Source organism: Pongo abelii, chromosome 2 (assembly GCF_028885655.2).
Source record: "Pongo abelii isolate AG06213 chromosome 2, NHGRI_mPonAbe1-v2.0_pri, whole genome shotgun sequence".
Lineage (NCBI taxonomy): Eukaryota > Metazoa > Chordata > Mammalia > Primates > Hominidae > Pongo > Pongo abelii.
The window spans coordinates 155,651,794-155,674,535 of NC_085928.1; the positions used below are offsets into that span (position 1 = coordinate 155,651,794).

The 22,742-nt window shown below is 37.4% G+C and overlaps 1 protein-coding gene across 4 annotated transcripts in view; it reads right to left on the minus strand.

Annotated features, from left to right (window-relative positions):
* The window catches only part of PLOD2 (procollagen-lysine,2-oxoglutarate 5-dioxygenase 2), a 105,488-nt gene that overhangs the window by 23,073 nt on the left and 59,673 nt on the right, over positions 1-22,742 (minus strand). For all 4 annotated transcript variants that reach the window (XM_024244902.3, XM_024244900.3, XM_024244901.3 and 1 more), the window contains exons 4-7: positions 21,905-22,068; positions 18,164-18,276; positions 15,920-15,983; positions 14,382-14,479 (exon numbers count right to left, since the gene is read on the minus strand). In XM_024244902.3, the coding sequence (XP_024100670.1) occupies positions 14,382-14,479; positions 15,920-15,983; positions 18,164-18,276; positions 21,905-22,068 (439 nt within the window). The remainder of the gene's footprint in view (positions 1-14,381; positions 14,480-15,919; positions 15,984-18,163; positions 18,277-21,904; positions 22,069-22,742) is intronic.

Genomic DNA, 22,742 nt, shown 5'->3' on the forward strand with positions numbered 1-22,742 from the left:
TTCAGGGGTACTGATTCAGGAAAAGACAGCTTGCAGATCAAAATAGATCTAGGGCAACCACTAATAACAGTCACCTGACAAATCCTAGTGACAGTAAGCTAAAGTACAATACTATTTCTCTACACATTTTCTTTCAGATCTCTCTGAGGATCCCCCTTGTGAGGTATCTGTCCTTAAACAGCTATTGGCATTCATTTTAACTGTAAAAAAAAAAAAAAAAAAAATCTGTGCTCTTCTGTGTTTTGGGGAGGGGTGGTGTGAGGGAAGAAGGATAGGTGACGGAGGTCGACACACTTAGATTTGCTCTGAACCCTCAAACAAAATATTTAATATCCCTAGAATTTGAACATGTTAGGCAAAATCCTGCTGAGTAAATAGTAAGTGAAATTACTACATCTTCTGCAATTTTAATACCCAGTAGTGGTATGAGCATTTATATTAATAGGTTTTTTAAATTTTCTTTCCACAAACTATAATTTTGCCTCATGCTATTAAAAAGCACCTAAAATCCCTATTATCATTATATGATCAATAATTTTTCATTGGAAAGGTAAAATGAAATCAAAAGAAAAAAGTCCATGTTAAACATGGGGATCAAAAAATGTACAAAGGAGGAGCCAAGATGGCCGAATAGGAACAGCTCCGGTCTACAGCTCCCAGCGCGAGCGACGCAGAAGACGGGTGATTTCTGCATTTCCATCTGAGGTACCGTGTTCATCTCACTAGGGAGTGCCAGACAGTGGGCGCAGGTCAGTGGGTGAGCGCACCGTGCGCCAGCCGAAGCAGGGGCGAGGCATTGCCTCACTCGGGAAGCGCAAGGGGTCAGGGAGTTCCCCTTCCAGAGGTGACAGATGGCACCTGGAAAATCGGGCCACTCCCACCCGAATACTGTGCTTTTCCGACGGGCTTAGGAAACGGTGCCCCAGGAGAGTATAGCCCGCACCTGGCTCAGAGGGTCCTACGCCCACGGAGTCTCGCTGATTGCTAGCACAGCAGTCTGAGATCAAGCAGCAAGTCGGCAGCGAGGCTGGGGGAGGGGCGCCCGCCATTGCCCAGGCTCGCTTAGGTAAACAAAGCAGCCTGGAAGCTTGAACTGGGTGGAGCCCACCACAGCTCAAGGAGGCCTGCCTGCCTGCCTCTGTAGGCTCCACCTCTGGGGGCAGGGCACAGACAAACAAAAAGACAGCAGTAACCTCTGCAGACTTAAATGTCCCTGTCTGACAGCTGTGAGGAGAGCAGTGGTTCTCCCAGCACGCAGCTGGAGATCTGAGAACGGGCTGACTGCCTCCTCAAGTGGGTCCCTGACCCCTGACCCCCGAGCAGCCTAACTGGGAGGCACCCCCCAGCAGGGGCAGACTGACACCTCACACGGCCGGCCAGGTACTCCAACAGACCTGCAGCTGAGGGTTCTGTCTGTTAGAAGGAAAACTAACAGAAAGGACATCCACACCAAAAACCCATCTGTACATCACCATCATCAAAGACCAAAAGTAGATAAAACCACAAAGATGGGGAAAAAACAGAGCAGAAAAACTGGAAACTCTAAAAACCAGAGTACCTCTCCTCCTCCAAAGGAACGCAGTTCCTCACCAGCAACGGAACAAAGCTGGACGGAGAATGACTTTGACGAGCTGAGAGAAGAAGGCTTCAGACGATCAAATTACTCCGAGCTACGGGAGGATATTCAATCCAAAGGCAAAGAAGTTGAAAACTTTGAAAAAAATTTAGAAGAATGTATAACTAGAATAACCAATACAGAGAAGTGCTTAAAGGAGCTGATGGAGCTGAAAACCAAGGCTCGAGAACTACGTGAAGAATGCAGAAGCCTCAGGAGCCGATGCGATCAAATGGAAGAAAGGGTATCAGCCCTGGAAGATGAAATGAATGAAATGAAGCGAGAAGGGAAGTTTAGAGAAAAAAGAATAAAAAGAAACGAGCAAAGCCTCCAAGAAATGTGGGACTATGTGAAAAGACCAAATCTACGTCTGATTGGTGTACCTGAAAGTGATGGGGAGAATGGAAACAAGTTGGAAAACACTCTGCAGGATATCATCCAGGAGAACTTCCCCAATCTAGCAAGGCAGGCCAACATTCAGATTCAGGAAATACAGAGAACGCCACAAAGATACTCTTCGAGAAGAGCAACTCCAAGACACATAATTGTCAGATTCACCAAAGTTGAAATGAAGGAAAAAATGTTAAGGGCAGCCAGAGAGAAAGGACGGGTTACCATCAAAGGGAAGCCCATCAGACTAACAGCGGATCTCTCGGCAGAAACCCTACAAGCCAGAAGAGAGTGGGGGCCAATATTCAACATTCTTAAAGAAAAGAATTTTCAACCTAGAATTTCATATCCTGCCAAACTAAGCTTCATAAGTGAAGGAGAAATAAAATACTTTACAGACAAGCAAATGCTGAGAGATTTTGTCACCACCAGGCCTGCCCTAAAAGAGCTCTTGAAGGAAGCGCTAAACATGGAAAGGCACAACCGGTACCAGCCACTGCAAAATCATACCGAAATGTAAAGACCATTGAGACTAGGAAGAGACTGCATCAACTAACGAGCAAAACATCGAGCTAACATCATAATGACAGGATCAAATTCACACATAACAATATTAACTTTAAATGTAAATGGACTAAATGGTCCAATTAAAAGACACAGACTGGCAAATTGGATAAAGACTCAAGACCCATCAGTGTGCTGTATTCAGGAAACCCATCTCACGTGCAGAGACACATATAGGCTCAAAATAAAAGGATGGAGGAAGATCTACCAAGCAAATGGAAAACACAAAAAGGCAGGGGTTGCAATCCTAGTCTCTGATAAAACAGACTTTAAACCAACAAAGATCAAAAGAGACAAAGAAGGCCATTACATAATGGTAAAGGGATTAATTCAACAAAAAGAGCTAACTATCCTAAATATATATGCACCCAATACAGGAGCACCCAGATTCATAAAGCAAGTCCTGAGTGACCTACAAAGAGACTTAGACTCCCACACATTAATAATGGGAGACTTTAACACCCCACTGTCAACATTAGACAGATCAACGAGACAGAAAGTCAACAAGGATACCCAGGAATTGAACTCAGCTCTGCACCAAGCAGACCTAATAGACATCTACAGAACTCTCCACCCCAAATCAACAGAATATACATTTTTTTCAGCACCACACCACACCTATTCCAAAATTGACCATATCCTTGGAAGTAAAGCTCTCCTCAATAAATGTAAAAGAACAGAAATTGTAACAAACTGTCTCTCAGATCACAGTGCAATCAAGCTAGAACTCAGGATTAAGAATCTCACTCAAAACCGCTCAACTACGTGGAAACTGAACAACCTGCTCCTGAATGACTACTGGGTACATAACGAAATGAAGGCAGAAATAAAGATGTTCTTTGAAACCAACGAGAACCAAGACACAACATACCAGAATCTCTGGGATGCATTCAAAGCAGTGTGTAGAGGGAAATTTATAGCACTAAATGCCCACAAGAGAAAGCAGGAAAGATCCAAAATTGACACCCTAACATCACAATTAAAAGAACTAGAAAAGCAAGAGCAAACACATTCAAAAGCTAGCAGAAGGCAAGAAATAACTAAAATCAGAGCAGAACTGAAGGAAATAGAGACACAAAAAACCCTTCAAAAAATCAATGAATCCAGGAGCTGGTTTTTTGAAAGGATCAACAAAATTGATAGACCGCTAGCAAGATTAATAAAGAAAAAAAGAGAGAAGAATCAAATAGATGCAATAAAAAATGATAAAGGGGATATCACCACCGATCCCACAGAAATACAAACTACCATCAGAGAATATTACAAACACCTCTATGCAAATAAACTAGAAAATCTAGAAGAAATGGATAAATTCCTCAACACATACACCCTCCCAAGACTAAACCAAGAAGAAGTTCAATCTCTGAATAGACCAATAACAGGAGCTGAAATTATGGCAATAATCAATAGCTTACCAACCAAAAAAAGTCCAGGACCAGATGGGTTCACAGCCGAATTCTACCAGAGGTACAAGGAGGAGCTGGTACCATTCCTTCTGAAACTATTCCAATCAATAGAAAAAGAGGGAATCCTCCCTAACTCATTTTATGAGGCCAGCATCATCCTGATACCAAAGCCTGGCAGAGACACAACAAAAAAAGAGAATTTTAGACCAATATCCTTGATGAACATTGATGCAAAAATCCTCAATAAAATACTGGCAAACAGAATCCAGCAGCACATCAAAAAGCTTATCCACCATGATCAAGTGGGCTTCATCCCTGGGATGCAAGGCTGGTTCAATATACGCAAATCAATAAATGTAATCCAGCATATAAACAGAACCAAAGACAAAAACCACATGATTATCTCAATAGATGCAGAAAAGGCCTTTGACAAAATTCAACAACCCTTCATGCTAAAAACTCTCAATAAATTAGGAATTGATGGGACGTATCTCAAAATAATAAGAGCTATTTATGACAAACCCACAGCCAATATCATACTGAATGGGCAAAAACTGAAAGCATTCCCTTTGAAAACTGGCACAAGACAGGGATGCCCTCTCTCGCCACTTCTATTCAACATAGTGTTGGAAGTTCTGGCCAGGGCAATTAGGCAGGAGAAGGAAATCAAGGGTATTCAATTAGGAAAAGAGGAAGTCAAATTGTCCCTGTTTGCAGATGACATGATAGTATATCTAGAAAACCCCATTGTCTCAGTCCAAAATCTCCTTAAGCTGATAAGCAACTTCAGCAAAGTCTCAGGATACAAAATCAATGTGCAAAAATCACAAGCATTCTTATACATCAATAACAGACAAACAGAGAGCCAAATCATGAGTGAACTCCCATTCACAATTGCTTCAAAGAGAATAAAATACCTAGGAATCCAACTTACAAGGGATGTCAAAGACCTCTTCAAGGAGAACTACAAACCACTGCTCAAGGAAATAAAAGAGGATACAAACAAATGGAAGAACATTCCATGCTCATGGGTAGGAAGAATCAATATCATGAAAATGGCCATCCTTCCCAAGGTAATTTACAGATTCAATGCCATCCCCATCAAGCTACCAATGACTTTCTTCACAGAATTGGAAAAAACTACTTTAAAGTTCATATGGAACCAAAAAAGAGCCCGCATCGCCAAGTCAATCCTAAGCCAAAAGAACAAAGCTGGAGGCATCACGCTACCTGACTTCAAACTATACTACAAGGCTACAGTAACCAAAACAGCATGGTACTGGTACCAAAACAGAGATATAGATCAATGGAACAGAACAGAGCCGTCAGAAATAATGCCACATATCTACAACCATCTGATCTTTGACAAACCTGACAAAAACAAGAAATGGGGAAAGGATTCCCTATTTAATAAATGGTGCTGGGAAAACTGGCTAGCCATATGTAGAAAGCTGAAACTGGATCCCTTCCTTACACCTTATACAAAAATCAATTCAAGATGGATTAAAGACTTAAATGTTAGACCTAAAACCATAAAAACCCTAGAAGAAAACCTAGGCAATACCATTCAGGACATAGGCATGGGCAAGGACTTCATGTCTAAAACACCAAAAGCAATGGCAACAAAAGCCAAAATTGACAAATGGGATCTAATTAAACTAAAGAGCTTCTGCACAGCAAAGGAAACTACCATCAGAGTGAACAGGCAACCTACAAAATGGGAGAAAATTTTCGCAACCTACTCATCTGACAAAGGGCTAATATCCAGAATCTACAATGAACTCCAACAAATTTACAAGAAAAAAACAAACAACCCCATCAAAAAGTGGGCGAAGGACATGAACAGACACTTCTCAAAAGAAGACATTTATGCAGCCAAAAGACACATGAAAAAATGCTCACCATCACTGGCCATCAGAGAAATGCAAATCAAAACCACAATGAGATACCATCTCACACCAGTTAGAATGGCGATCATTAAAAAGTCAGGAAACAACAGGTGCTGGAGAGGATGTGGAGAAATAGGAACACTTTTACACTGTTGGTGGGACTGTAAACTAGTTCAACCCTTGTGGAAGTCAGTGTGGCGATTCCTCAGGGATCTAGAACTAGAAATTCCATTTGACCCAGCCATCCCATTACTGGGTATATACCCAAAGGACTATAAATCATGCTGCTATAAAGACACATGCACACGTATGTTTATTGCGGCATTATTCACAATAGCAAAGACTTGGAACCAACCCAAATGTCCGACAATGATAGACTGGATTAAGAAAATGTGGCACATCTACACCATGGAATACTATGCAGCCATAAGAAATGATGAGTTCATGTCCTTTGTAGGGACATGGATGAAATTGGAAATCATCATTCTCAGTAAACTATCTCAAGAACAAAAAACCAAACACCGCATATTCTCACTCATAGGTGGGAATTGAACAATGAGAACACATGGACACAGGAAGGGGAACATCACACTTCAGGGACTGTTGTGGGTTGGGGGGAGGGGGGAGGGATAACATTGGGAGATATACCTAATGCTAGATGACGAGTTGGTGGGTGCAGTGCACCAGCATGGCACATGTATACATATGTAACTTACTGCACATTGGGCACATGTACCATAAAACCTAAAGTATAATAATAATAATAATAATTACAATAAAAGAAAAAAAAAAAAAGAAAAAAAAAAAAAAAAAAAAATGTACAAAAGTGTCAACTAGAGTTTTCTAGCTTCTTGAAGTCCTAAAGGGGATGTTAAAGTGTGGAATACATGAAGTAGTTGGGTACCATTTTGCCAGATTCCTCTCAAATATCTGGGATCCTGTTCAAATATTCTTACTGTACTGAAACACTGAAACAAATACTGCTGAAACAAGAACTTTAAAATGGGAAAAACTTTGTGTTGTACAGATATTATAGATATAGCTACATTTAATCTCTACAGCAAAATTAGAAGACATGGACAAGTAAGCCATTCACATTTCTTCTAGACTACAGGATAATTCAGAAAACAAATTACAAGGCAGGAAAGATGTAGTCATGATATTAACGACATTTCAAGAGTCAATGTGGTCATTTTAATGTGTCTTGATAATAAAAACAAAAATAAATATTTTACTGTTGTCAAATGACAAAGGCAAACATTAATCATTTGTGTTCTACAAAATATCATGGTTTTGAAGGAAAAATATCTATGTGGAAATGTATCCCCTATTTAGCATTATTTCTTAAAAAGATAAAGAATATGCAAGGGTGAAAAGCATAGTTTTGTTTAAAATATCCTGAGAAAAAGTTTTTTTAAAAGACGGAAAAAATTTCCCAAATATTTGGCCATATCTAAAATCTCCATTGTATATAAAGACTGGTATTTCCACCATCTCAGAAATCTTATTAAAAATGTAAAATTTATTACATGAGTTATTGATCTGTCTACTAGAATCCCTATATGAATATTAAAATGATCACTAGTTTTTAAATGTTAGAGCATAAAAGACAGCACTTTTAGTTTTCGGAATTAAACTTGTCACTTTCCTACCTTCTGCTTTTTATCTCCATTTGTTTCCTAGATAACTAAGATATTTTAGAAACATTACTTTTGACTAGAAACTTCCATCTTTTGGAACTCTCACCACACAGGCAGAGGTTATCCACCATCACCACCCCCCATTTACATCTGTTTTCCTCATGAAAACTGGAGACATTTTTGCTGGCAGCTCTAGATGGTGCAGAAGGCTGTTTACGCAGTTAGGCTGCTCTGGACACTCCTGGGCTACTAGGTGATAGTATTTTCCTGATTCTTCTTTCACAATATCAAAATGTTTCCAAGTATGATGTCATTTTCATTGACAGAGAAACTTTTCCACCCAAATCCTTTCCCTCTTTCTTCCTTTTAAAAATTATATCCAATTATTCAAGGTCACAGTGACCCAAGTACTACAGTTTTTATGCACAAAATTAACATCTCTATTTTTATTACAAATCAGTTTCAGAAATGAGTTATGTTCATGTGTAGATCAGGTGATTAGCTCTTCCTGTTTATCTTTTGTAATCAATATGCAAAAATTGCAAGCATTCCTATACACCAATAATAGACAGAGAGCCAAATTATGAGTGAACTCCCATACACAACTGCTACAAAGAAAATAAAATACCTAGGAATACAACGTACAAGGGACGTGAAGGATCTCTTCAAGGAGAATTACAAATCACTGCTCAAGGAAATAAGAGAGAACACAAACGAATGGAAAAACATTCCATGCTCCTAATGTTGTGAAAATGGCCAAACTGTCCAAAGTAATTTATAGATTCAATGCTATTCCCATCAAGCTACCATTAACTTTATTAGCAAAACTAGAAAAAACTACTTTAAATTTCATATGGAACCAAAAAAGAGCCCGTATAGCCAAGACAATCCTAAGTAAAAAGAACAAAGCTGGAGGCATCATGCTACCTGACTTCAAACTATACTACAAGGCTAGAGTAACCAAAACAGCAAGGTACTGGTAACAAAACAGATATATAGACCAATGGAACAGAACAGAGGCCTCAGAAATAACACCACACATCTACAACCATCTGATCTTTGACAAACCTGACAAAAACAAGCAATGGGGAAAGGATTCCCTATTTAATAAATAGTGCTGGGAAAACTGGTTAGCCATATGCAGAAAACAGAAACTGGATCTCTTCCTTACACCTTATAAAAAATCAACTCAAGATGGATTAAAGGCAAACCTAAAACCTAAAACTATAAAAACCCTAGAAGAGAACCTAGGCAATACCATTCAGGACATAGGCATGGGCAAAGACTTCATGACTAAAACACCAGAAGCAATTGCAACAAAAGCCAAAATTGGCAAATGGGATCTAATTAAACTAAAGAACTTCTGCTCTGCAAAAGAAACTATCATCAGAGTGAACAGGCAACCTACAGAATGGGAAAAAAATTTTGCAATCTATCCATCCAATATCCAGAATCTACAAGGAACTTAAACAAATTTACAAGAAAAAAAACAAACCACTCCATCAAAAAGTGGGCAAAGGATATGAACAGATACTTCTCAAAAGAAGACATTTATGTGGCCAACAAACATATGAAAAAAAGCTCATCATCACTGGTCATCAGAGAAATGCAAATCAAAACCACAATGAGATACCATCTCATGCTAGTTAGAATGGCAATGACTAAAGTCTGGAAATAACAGATGCTGGTGAGGATATGGAGAAATAGGAACGCTTTTACGCTGCTGGTGGGAGTGTAAATTATTTCAACCATTGTGGAAGACAGCGTAGTGATTCCTCAAGGATCTAGAACCAGAAATATCATTTGACCCAGTAATCTCATTACAGGTTATATATCCAAAGGATTATAAGTCATTCTACTATAAAGAAATATGCACATGTATGTTTATTGCAGCACTATTTACAATAGCAAAGACTTGGAACCAACCCAAATGCCCATCAATGATAGACTGGATAAAGAAAATGTGGCATATATACACCATGAAATACTATGCAGCCATGAAAAAGAATGAGTTCATGTCCTTTTCAGGGACAAGGAAGAAGCTGGAAACCATCATCCTCACCAAACTAACACAGAAACGGGAAACAAACACTGCATGTTCTCACTCATAAGTGGGAGCTGAACAATGAGAACTCATGGACACAGGGAGGGGAACATCATACACTGGGGCCTGTTGAGGGGTGGAGGGAAAGGGGAGGGAGAGCATTAGGACAAATACATAATGCATGCAGAGTTAAAAACCTAGGTGACGGATTGACAGGTGCAGCAAACCACCACAGCACATGCATACCTATGTACAACAAACCTGTACGTTCAGCACATGTATCCAAGAACTTAAAGTAAAATTTTAAAAAGCTACCAAATTCATAATTAAGATGTATATTGTTTCATATTTAAAAGAAAAGGCTGAACATTAAAATATGCATCTTATACATTACTAACAATAAATGGGTTTCAAGAAAAAGTAAAGCTTCAAATTAGAAACCAGTTTCTATCTAAAAATTGATTCACATTAGATTTATACAGACCAAGTATGAAAATAATTATTTAAAATACCTAAATATGTTTTAAATAAAATGTTAATTAAGAAACACACAATTATTTATATACTACTATGAAAACAAATGAAAATATAAATGTTCATAGATATATACTAAGGAGACATAAAAACTGAAAGCAGCTATGAATTAAAGCCATATAGGAGGGCAGTATAAATGATTTTTTAAATTATTTAAAATTGTTAAAATTATTTTTTCTAATGGCATAAAATTTGGAGAAAGTAGGAAATAAGCTCATTTTTTATACTTTAGTATCATCAACATACTATAATCACTTCACCACTTATAGATTATATATATTTTTAATGAAAAAATTGCTTAAATGTTTAGTTCAATATTATGGCTCAAAACCACTATCATTATAAACATCCATTACTCAACAAAATAATAAGTAAAACTAACTTACAAAAAATCATACCAAAAAATCCTTCTACCTTTTATAAAGGTTAAAAAATGTTTGTAATAATCCGCTTTCCCTATCAGCCTGGATAAGAAGAATATGTGACATACTCATTTGAATTTATTTAACTTTAACCTAATATTATAAAGTATTAGTATTAAATGTTTACATATTCAAATTTTCTCGAGTTTTTGTATTATACCAAATATAATATTTATAATAAAACTGCATATTTTATTGTCTAATAGAATAACAAAATGAACTAGATACGATCATATCAGAGAAAACATAATAGGAGCATCACATAGCTTGAAATGCCAGAAACAGTGATAGTGCAAACTGAAAATGTTTCCAAGAAGACTTAATATTTCTTAGTACACCTAGGTCTTTCTAAATGATTAAGGATTAGTGCTCCTTTTCTTGTGATGTGTCCTTTAGTCACTTTTTAAAGCTCCAGTCAGCATCATCCTGGAAATTTGGAAGGAATTGGTGATCACGTTGAAATCACTGAACATAAGGCCTTATCCATAATCACTAAATTCTCAGAACCAAAATCACTCCTCAAAGACATTTAAATTTTTGAGACACACTCTCGCTTTGTCGCCCAGGCTGGAGTGCAGTGGCCCGATCTTGGCTGACTGCAACCTCTGCCTCCCAGGTTTAAGCAATTCTCGTACCTCAGCCTGCCAAGTAGCTGAGATTACAAGCAGCTGCCTAATTTCTTTTTTTTTTTTTTTTTAATTTGTATTTTTAGTAGAGACAGGGTTTCGCCATGCTGGCCAGTCTCGAACTCCTGGCCTCAAGTGATCTGCCTTGCCTCAGCCTCCTAAAGTGACATGAGGCGTGAACCACCGCACCAGCCTAAATTTGATTAAAATATTATATTACCAAGGAGGAACAGAACACTGTAGTTATGGGAAAAGTGGGGTTCTACCAGCTCTTGACTAACTGGCACTGACAGTATCACAGACAGCTAAAACAGTGACTACACACACATAGTAAAGGGATTCATCTATCAAATTTGCCTAGGGAAAGTTACAGTGACCAAGAGTAATTTTTTTTTTTTTTTTGAGACAGAGTTTTGCTCTTGTTGCCCAGGCTGGAGAGTAATGGCGTGATCTTGGCTCACTGTAACCTCTGTCTCTCAGGTTGAAGCGATTCTCCTGCCTCAGCCCTCTAAAGTAGCTGGGATTAAAGGCATGTGCCACCACCCCCAGCTAATTTTGTATTTTTAGTAGAGACGGGGTTTCACCATGTTGGTCAGGCTGGTCTTGAACTCCTGACCTCAAGTGATCCACCCACCTAAGCCTTGCAAAGTGCTGGGATTACAGGCATGAGCCACCATGCCCAGCCAACCAATAGTAATTTGATAATGCTTTTGCCCTGCCAGAAAATAATCTGCCTTACTACTCCCAAGAATAATGCTAGGTCATTAGATTACTGACTCTAACATTCAATTAAGTTTGTTGAAAGTGTAGTATTCGCTACACATGTGCTGGACCCTGAGGAAACAAAAGTAAGCAAGACAGGTAAGATTTCTGTAATTCCTAGACCAAAGGCCTAGTAAGAGAGACCAGAAAACAGGCAAATACCATTCCTGTCCAGTGTGTGATACATACTGTAACAGAAGTAGTTCCAGATATTACAAAAGCATACAAGAGACCCGAAAAGTAAAGACTGCACTGACACCTAAAAGATAAGGACTTAGCAGGTAGAGATGCAGCAGGTGGGAATTAGGGGGAGAGGATTCCAGGATATATAAAAAGCATGTACAGAAGACTTGCAGACACAGCAACATGAAACTTCTGCGAAGTTGAAAGTAATGTAGTATTGCTGAGCGGAGAGGGAGAAAAGAGAAGAAATTGAATGTGAAGAGGGTGTGAATGTGTAGGGTTGGGAGTGGGAGAATGAATGGGGTGGTAAATTGGTGGCCACTAAAGCAGGAGCAACATAAAGAGCCTTGTAAGACAAGTTGAGGATTTTCAACTTCATACCTAAGTTCACAGAAAATCATTATATAGGTGAGTAGAGTGACAGGGTTTCTGCTTTGGCAGAATACTCTAGTTCCAGGCTGCTGGGGGTGTGAATGCTACTAGAAGGAGGCTGCAGGTGGCCTGAACTAAGAAAGTTGCTATGGCCACTGAGAAAATCAGATAAAACCAGCATGCACAGGAGTTAGAACAGAGGGCTTTTGGAGTGGGAAGTGCCTAGAGCCAAAACAAAACCCAGGTTCTGGTTAACCACTGGGTTATAAGGGGAGGTAATGCTGCAAGTCTTAATCTCTGGGTATATGTAACACAGAAATCTACCACTTGAGTATTCTGACCTGGAGCTTAGGAAAGACACAGGAATTAGAGCAAGGATTTGAAAACCACCAGCATTGAGAGAATTCACTGATGAGGAAATGACTCAAATTACCCAACAATGCATATGGAAAAGAAAAGGAAGAGGCCTCAGACAGGCCCCTGTGAACATTTACTAAAACAGTAAGGATGAGGGTCACTACATGCACACAAACTGAGTTGTAAAATTTTAAAAATAAATATTTTGAAGAACAATAGAGATTGAAGAGGAAAGCCCAGAAAATAAATAGACAAAGCAGCAGAGCATCGTGGAAGCAAAGGGAAGGAGCATTCAAGTAGGACCAAACGATATCAACAAATTGTCAAATGCTGTCTTTAGGTGAAATAAAGATAAGGGCTGAACAATGTCCACTACTCAACAAAGATTTCACAATGGACCTTAACAGGAGCATTTCTTAGTGTGATGGGAAGAGGTTGAGTAGTGACAGTGAGTTATCTATATTTTAAGAAAGTTTGGCTGTGAAGGGGAGGAGAAAAACCAGGTGCAGCCTGGAAGGCAGTGTGGATTGAAGAGGATGTTCTACCTTGTGTTGGCTTGGTTTGGTTTGGTTTGTAAGACAGAGGAGACTTACTGGTCTTTAAAATGCTAATGAGGAGATGACAGAGCTGGGGAAACTGATTATAAGATAGAGACTGAAGGAGGGCACAAGATAGAGATTGCTTTGTAGGAAGGCTGGAATGGGATGAAAACCAAAGAGGAAAGATTAACTAGAAGAGACAGGAATCTACTTCTTTCAGTTTGATGGAGCAGAAGTTGCCAGCATGGGTTTTCCTTGCATTTCTTTCTATTCACATAGCTTTTCCTGGAATTCAGATCACTCACTCCTCTGGAACAGAAGCCCACATCCCCCAGTATTTTCTTCCCACAACAAATATCTGTTAATCCCTTTTCTAGGTACTTAAACCAGGCATTTCAGCATGTCAGAAGGTTGTTGTAAGCACAGTATTACTGTATTTTTTCAATGCAATTTATGTTCCAGCTTGATTGGACCCAAGCAAAACAAACTTTTCATCTATAAATTTTGCAGTCAATAACATTTTTAGCAAGCTCAATTATATACATTTGAAACAGAAAGGCATCCAAAATTTTATTGGTCAAATTATGTCACTTTCATTAACTGTAGTTAATGAAATAAGAGAAAGAGGAAGCTTTCTGGCCATATTGTAATACCCCAATCTTAACAGTGTTGTTAACTTAGAAAACGGCAAGTCAGGTGAAACAAATGATCTCTTAATGTCCTGAGCAATTCCTAATGAGAAACGATACCCAGTATGAGAGAAATGTGGCTCACTCCCAAGTTAGTTGTTATTATTTAATAAAATGCCAAATGTGCTATAAATAGAATAAAAGGCTATCACTCTGCTGAGGAAAAATCAGTTTGATTAATTAATTAGTATAAAACCAGATGATATACTGTGTAAAAGATGAAGTCTTTATTTTAGCACCAAAATAAAGTCTTTGAAAGAAATTTTTAAAAATAAAATAGATGACATTCCACTTATCAATCCATAGTCTATCTCCAAGAAATAGCCAAATAAAAGTAACTGTTACTTACCTTGGTAGGTCCATTTCCATTAATTGCCACTGGTAATGTTTCATAAAATGTATTCTTAGCTCTGGCTTTGCCATTTTCAAATTTTAAAACAACTTCATCTGGGTTAAAAAGAGAAAATAGGCTCTAGTAATTTAAAATACGTGTGTGTGTCTGTATTCATGTGTCTGTGTGTGTATGTGTATGTATCATCATTACAAAATTTCTCATGGATGTAATATTCCAAGTGCTACAACACTTCTAGTAACCTCATCTACTCCAAGTCAGCAGATACCCAAAATGAAGGATGACAGTGACAACAGATACAGATACCAAACTCACTCCAACCTGGCACCAGTAAAGTCATTGAGGTGCTAAGCCAGTGAGCTGTCTGTCAGAATAATTCATCTTGCAATCCTGCCTTTGCCCCTTCATAGTAATGTTATTCTTGCCAAGTTAAATTAGTAACTCAGTTTAGTCATCTATCAAATGGTATCCATGTCTGTCTTTTAGGGTTATTATGAAGATAATAACAATATATGCATGGTGAGTAGAATATTATCTGGCATAAGCAAGGGTTCTACAATTGGCTACCAATGATAATATTTCCAGTTCTTAAAAATCAGACTTAGCACATTAATCAAGATAAAACTCAAGTCAGAGGGGAGCAGAGCCATCTTCTTAAAATTTCCTGAGCACTCCAAACTAAACATTTTGCATTGTGGGAATCTTTGTTCTTTTTTTAGAGACTGGGTCTCACTTTCTGGCCCAGGCTGGAGTGCAAGGACATGATCACAGGTCATTGCAGCCTCAAACTCCTGGGATCAATCAATCCTCAGCCTCTCATATAGCTGGGACTATAGGCACGCACCACCATGCCTGACTAGATTTTAAGAATCTTTTTACTAAATGAACTGACTTGAAGTACTGATTGAATTGCAATATATTCTCAATTTTTATACATATATTTTAAAGTAGTTATGTGTTAATAAATTATATTTTAAATTTTACTGTATTGATTAGTTTTAATGTATTTTATCAAGATATATGTATCTATAATACACAGGCACATATGCATATCCACACGAGCATGTACACACACACAGACACACACACACACACACATACACACACACACACACATACACACACACTCTTCCCCAGTCTACCTGTCTAGTTGTCACCAGTTATCTTTCAGCTGGGTCAAAAGGATCTACTCTAATACTCTGGGTAATTCATGATACAAAGAATTTCACTAGAAAATGTGTAATAATAAAGTGTAATTAATTCATAAACTTATCTAAAGTTCCCAAATGGTAAGACACTAAATTTTAAGTTACCTAAAGCCAGAAGCTTATCTTTTTCACACTAGTCATACGAAACTTTAATTTAATGTACTGACGTTAAGTTCAAGTCTAGTATTTTTGTTAAGTTACAATAATTACAATATTTACACTGTCAACCTTAGTCACAGCCCCCAAATGGACATAACAAAGGAAAGATCGTTGAAAACACAGGTGTTTGTTTGTATACTTAAGCAATCCCGTATTTAGGAAGCATACCTACAGCTCCATTTAAGGTCTGGAAAATTTTGCATTTGTGATCCAATGTGATGTTAATAGCTTCCTAAAACATAAGAATAGAAATGATATTGAAAATGACAACAAAAACAGCAAACATTCCTATCATATTAATATAGTTTGTTCTTTGAGGGAATTTAAAGTTTAATATTCTTATATCTTAAGTGTCTAATCAAAATATTTAGATGACTAAAGTATTTAGCTAAAACGTAGAAACTGCGATAGTTGCAACCCATTGCAAAATACACTTAAAGAAAATCTTGTTTCCTAATGACAGCAACTACAAACACACAATTAACTTTTATATCTGTATCCAATATATATAGTAAATTTATTAAATATCAACTTATATTGGTAAATATGATAAAAGTATTCTCAAATTAGAAAATCTTGCTTTACTGTACTCCAGAGTTTCACTCACATCAGTTTCAGGAATATTCTCTCTAGGGCCCATGGAAGACTGCCTATTGTACCCAACATTCCCTCAACTCCCCAATAAGGGAACTCAGATTTCAGTAGCATACATCTGCTTAAAATAAAAAAACAGATTTTCCTTTGGGTACTATGAGTGGGCACATACATATGTTCTGATCAAAGTACGAGAAACTATTCGGTAAGACTTCTAGAAAGGCTACTTAAAGAGAGTGATGAAACTGAGATGGCCTGTTTTTACTACTGTGCCTCTCTTAGCTGCCCAGAATATGAATGCAATGACTGAAACTCAAGTAGCAATTTTGGACAAGGAAGTAAGATTAAAACTGGGAACTATGGGCCAATGGTAGAGCAACAAAAGAGCTATCCCTCTTGACAGCATAAAGCCTCCCTAACAGCCTTGTGCTCCCTACCTCTTAATTACTTTTAATGCGACAGAAGGAAAAAAAACACAAATAAAACATCTTTCTTATTTAGACCACTGCTATTTTGACTTGCTTTACTTATTACAGTTTAAGTATTCTTATGAATAAAAGGCAAAAGCCTGTGTCTAGCACAGTCCCATGGATCCTCAGGCTCTAACCTCTTAGGGATTTCATTATCATCTCTTTAAATCTTCAGGCTCCATATTCTCAAATATTTGAAATACACAAATTGGCTATAAAGTTTCCTAAAAAGGATCACACCCATCCTTACAGGCTCTATCCACTCTGGGCCACCAAACACTTGAACAATGACCAGGGCTTTTGGCTTCAATGTTTTCTCAACACCCATAATCTCCAGGCTCCAAATCTCAGAGGAATGTCTCTGTCCTCAGGGGTATCACAGGTAATTTTCAAATTAAAAACTGTCTTTTGAGTGGCTTTATTCACATGTCATTTCAAAATACCAGAAAAGGTGTTCTTTTACAATTGTAGCCAATTAAACACATAAAGTCTATGTTATTATCATATGAAACAGAAAAAAAGTCCAGATTTTGGTTTTCAGGGAACCAAGGATCCAGTCCCTACAATGTCACTGACTATGTGGTCTCAGTTTCTCTACTGATAAAGTGTAGATACAGAGTCTAGCCTCTAGCCTATCTAGGATCAAAGAAGCTCAGAGAGGTACAAAGGGCTTTGTAAGGCTAAAGACTACAAATGAGAATACACTGCAAATTTCACTCTGGTATCAAATGGCTTTGGTGTAGCTTTTGAGAAAACAATTATAGCTGCAAGATGGAGTGAATACAAGAATACACATTTCTAATGCTCTATGTTAATAAATGACAGCTATTTATTCAAGAATATGAAAGAAGACATTCTCTAGAATCTTTAGGATTTCATTATTGTCTCTTTAAATCTCCAAGCTCAGAAGTTTTGATAATGTAACCTATTCTGTTATTTTAGGGCAGCCTAAGTGAGTATGCAGTGGAGGTTAGGGCCATGACAATGGTGTGAGGGCTGCCATTTCATTTTAGTATCAAGTCATTTCAATATGTGTCTCAATACATATAGCACTGCATTACATAGTTCTTCTTTCCTTCTGCCTGATCCAACCAAGTTTGGCAAGTTTGCCAACTTGGCCACAAAAGAGAAGCCATAAAGACACACTAAGTTAGTGCTGATCTCCAGCCAGGTGACATAAACCAATCTCACCTATTAAAAATATGTTATCAACAAGAACATTTTGAAATTCAGTTTACCAGTTGCCATACTATCATAAAACCTTTGTTTCTGACCACTCCACATTAACACAATATAACACACAAAACAACCAAATCAATAAAACAAAAAAATTCCAGCTGTTACACACCCTTTTCAGTGGATCAATGTAAATTTTAGTGTAAAAGAGCTGATCATCATCATTATCCTGGAGATTCCATTGTTGAACTATACGGTTGACATATGGAGCATAGCCAATAAATCCTGCAACACAGCAAAGAGAAAGTAGATAATTTAGGATTCAAAGACCAGAACTGGTGTCATGTTAATTTCACTGACCAGTTGAACAGAGTTGTGAAGTCATGAAGCCTAATTCTTAGGTTGGAATTTCACAGCTCACCATGAAAGAAATATGAATTATTGAGTGCCCCTTGTTTTATATATAAACTCCAATAGAGTGTTTGCTACCAACTGCAAAACAGAAAATAACCAAACTCTTTTTAAATAAATGTGTCTCAAAAAGTAATTGACAAAAGAGGGAGAACTAATGCTTTCCAAGGCTCCTAAGGGAAACAGATTTACTAGGAAAAGAATAGACTAAGAATTTTTTCTCTGACCTTCTAAAAAGCTCTTCTTGGATGCTCTGCAGAGAACTCACTCTTACTTACAGAATAAAATCTCTACTACAGTGGTTTTACTGTCAGTGCCAGAGATGCTAATGCAATCAAAGGAATGCTGGATTTGTCACTAACTGCAAACATCCCGAAGAAATTTTATATCTAAGACATTTTGGAAATGTTTCCATTACTTTGGCCAGTCATTATTATGCCTGCTAAACCATTTTCTGGCTAGGTCTTTTGTGTCATAGTCTGGAAAAAGGAAGTCTAAAATTGGATTGTTCTCCTTGGCCTTAGAGCACAAGCATTAAGACCGCCAATAACATTTGTCTATTAAAGACACAAACGGAATCATTTTTCCTGTCTGAATCTTCCTCTGAATTATGGAAATGCAGCCAAGCTGCTATGTTTCATTGACATTCAATACTTTTAAAAAGGAACCAATGTTACTCCTGTGAGTTGAAGAAAAATCTATTTTTTAACTGTCAAAATTAAAATTTTCTTAAAAGAATTAAAAAAATAGGTCCAGGGAAATTACTGGAGAAAAAAGACAAAATGAAAACATGACCAAAACCAATCAATGGTTGCTCATTTTTTGGTTCTTGCCATATAAATTTTTTTGTTTGTTTGTTTGTTTGTTTGTTTTGGAGACAGAGTCTCGCTCTGTCACCCAGGCTGGAGTGCAAAGGCACAATCTTGGCTCACTGCAACCTCTGCCTCCCGAGTTCCCCTCTGCCTTCTGCCTCCTGCCTCAGCGTCTCAAGTAGTTGGGATTACAGGCACCCACCACCATGCCCGGCTAATTTTTGTATTTTTAGTAGAGATGGGGTTTCGCCATGTTGGTCAGACTGGTCTCGAACTCCTGACCTCAGGTGATCTGCCCGCCTCAGCCCCCCAAGTGCTGAGATTACAGATGTGAGCCACCATGCCCAGCATCAAATAAAAAAATTCTGGGGAGAAGATAATACATTTTTTAAATCCCATGGCCAATCTTCTATGATGAAAAATGTACCACACAGAGACATTCAACATTTTCCAATGGTTTATATTACTGTTCTTCAAAAATTGTTTCCTTATTTTACACGCCCCAAATGTCCTCAATAAATGAAAAAAATACATCTATTTTCACATTACATATTTTATGTGATTTATATTTTTCTATTAAAAACTTTTTTTGTTGTTGTTTTTGGAGATGGGGCTCTCACTCTGCCACCCAGGCTAGAGTGCAATGGTGCACTCATGGCTCACTGCAGCCTCGACCTCCTGGGCTAAACAATCTCCTCACCTCAGTCTCTGAAGTAGCTAGGACCACAGCCATGTGCCACCATGCCCAGATAATTTTAAAAAAAATTTTAGTAGAGATGGGATTTCCCTACGTTGCACAGCCTGGCCTGAACTCCTGGGCTCAAGTCACCTTCCTGTCTAGGCCTCCCAAAGTGCTGGGATTACAGGTTTGAGAGACCGTGCCTGGCCAAAAACTATTTTTAAAAACTAAATAGTATGCCCACAAACAACTCATGTCCCTTAAATAACTGTAAATATGTGATCCATGAAATTATTCAAACTTTTATTAAACATATTTATATTTTCTCCATTCTCTAATTATTTTGACTACAGAAAGCATAAGGATGATGCTTTGATGTCCTTTTATGATTACTTTCCCACTTATAAACACCTTTTCCTTAATTAAACTGACTTACAACTGCACTTGCTTGCTAATTTCTTGCTGCTTCCAAAGCACTGTGAGTCTGTCTGAAACCTGACCACCTGAGTACATACAACACTATTTGAAATAAATTTACATGAGATTTCACTATGCAAGTCATCTTCAGAAAAATTTCAACAAGCATAAAATAAAACATGTCTCAGAGTCCCACAGCTACATATTTCCTTTAAAAAATTGGTTTTAAACAGTGGAGGACTTAGAATAAGTTGCAAGATTAGCCATATGTTACTGAGGTCTTGACAGTATGGAGGCCATGATGTGGAAGCAGCACCCATCCATGAGCCGAATGCTCAAGCAGAGAAGTGAAGGTGGGTAGCCGTATTACAGAGAGGCTTTGACAGTTCATGAACTGGAAATCCAACATAGAAAGACTGCTAAGGCAAGAAGCACAGAGTAACCAATATGATAAACCTCGCGTTCTCACTTGAATATGGAAGTTAAATCCAAAGGTGGTAGATAGATTTGGAGAAAAGAAAATGGTCAAGAGATCCCAGATAGCATTATCTGTAGAAATATTGAGACGAAGAGGAACAGAGATTTCAAGCCAGGCAGTGCAAATTGGAATTTAAGGTTTCAAAAGTACAAAATCTATATGAGTTATCAAAGTTCCAAGGTACAACTGTGGGAATAGGTTGATAAAATAAAGTGCAGGTGCAAAGAGCTGAAATTTAAGCATTACCAAGAAACTAAATCACTTCCTAGTGGCTAAGCAAAGCCTAAAACCCAGATATGCTGCTACCTGAAGCAGCACTTATTTTAACTAGCCTGGATAGTACTGGTTATATACACGTAGATCACCCCCAAAATTCATTTTTCCAATGTGGTTTGCAATTTGTACCCAATTTGTTTCTCTAACATGTCCTTCATCCTATTTGGTTATGTCTTTTGTCCCTATGTTTATATTAATCTCAAACTAGTAAAAATAAATTTGTAGCCATCATAATGTCCAAAGTCAAATTTTATTTAATTTTCTAAAGGCTGGACTGAGGAATGTGGTAATTCGTTCCTTTAATCCGTGGTAGCACAGCTAATGCAATATTTTAAGTATACCCAGACACTCAATGTTAGATATTTTTCACTACTGGGTTCAAGACAAATCATTTATTTAATCCCATAATGTTTAAAATCAGATAATATTAAGTAATACCTATTCTTAAAAGCTGCTTGATTGCGGACTGAGAATAATTTTTTTTCAAGTAAGGAAGCTTACTAAACTTATTATCCTAGAGCAAGAAAATTCTCAATGTGTCATAATTAAAGGAACTGGATCCATACTTTTCTTCCTTTAACAACAGAATATCTCTAGAAGTCACTTAAATTTGAAAAACATGAGTTTCCTCACTTATAATGTGGAAATTATAACATTTATATTACCTAGTGTTTTTAGGAACACCAACTCACATAATACATGGGAAAATGCTTTGTCAATATACGAATAATAAGATAAGGGTTATTTAAAACTTCATCTAAAGTTACTACATCTGCAAAAACGGTTGTTTCATTAGTCTTTATAACTTGCATTAAACTTTTCTTCCAGTATCTAACTCACCTCCTGAATTCAGATAGCGTTTCCCAATGTGCACAACAGGATACTTGTCTGCTAGTCTTTTATCTGGCCACAGAATTCCATCTGCTGCAAAGACCACTTTGTGGTTTGCCTTTTGGAATTTTTTTAGAACTTCTTCTGGACCACCAGCAAATATGACATCAAAGCTGTTCAATGAGGAAAAAATGTGTTTTAAAATACACTTGTCAGAATCTAGACACATAAACCATGAAAAGTTCTCTAACAAAAGTCAGAATCTATACCTGTGCCAACTATTTACACAGAACACCAAACAAAATTTCTCTCAACTTAAATTATATGAATTGTATTGAATTATTAGTTTACATTACATTAGCAAATGAAGTCCAAATAAAAGTCAGCTTTTTTAGTGTTAGCCTTAATTTTTTTTTTCAATAATCACTTATTCCCAAATTGAAATTCTAAAACAGTATTGAAATGTTAGAAATGCAGTTACTTGTTGAATAACTTAATAATACAGATAGTCATTTACGGAAGTTGCCATAACTGCCTAATATTTCAAGTAAATTTGTACCAGTCCATTACAGTTTCTGAAGAATTATTTTTGAAAAAATGTGTTTAACTGCTAAATGTCATCAATGTATGTTTAATATTTGAATGACTGTTTAGCATGGAATCTTAAAATAAGTGTGTTCAGACAACTGCAGGTTTTTAAAGCTCAATACACTTGGGGGAAAATTTTTGTAAAAACTGACACTATAATTTAATATCTATAATTTCATTGATTTTTCTGATGACTTTCTTCCTCATGGTTCATTCACAGAATCACAATGACTTAACAAAATGTGAAGTATAACAGCCA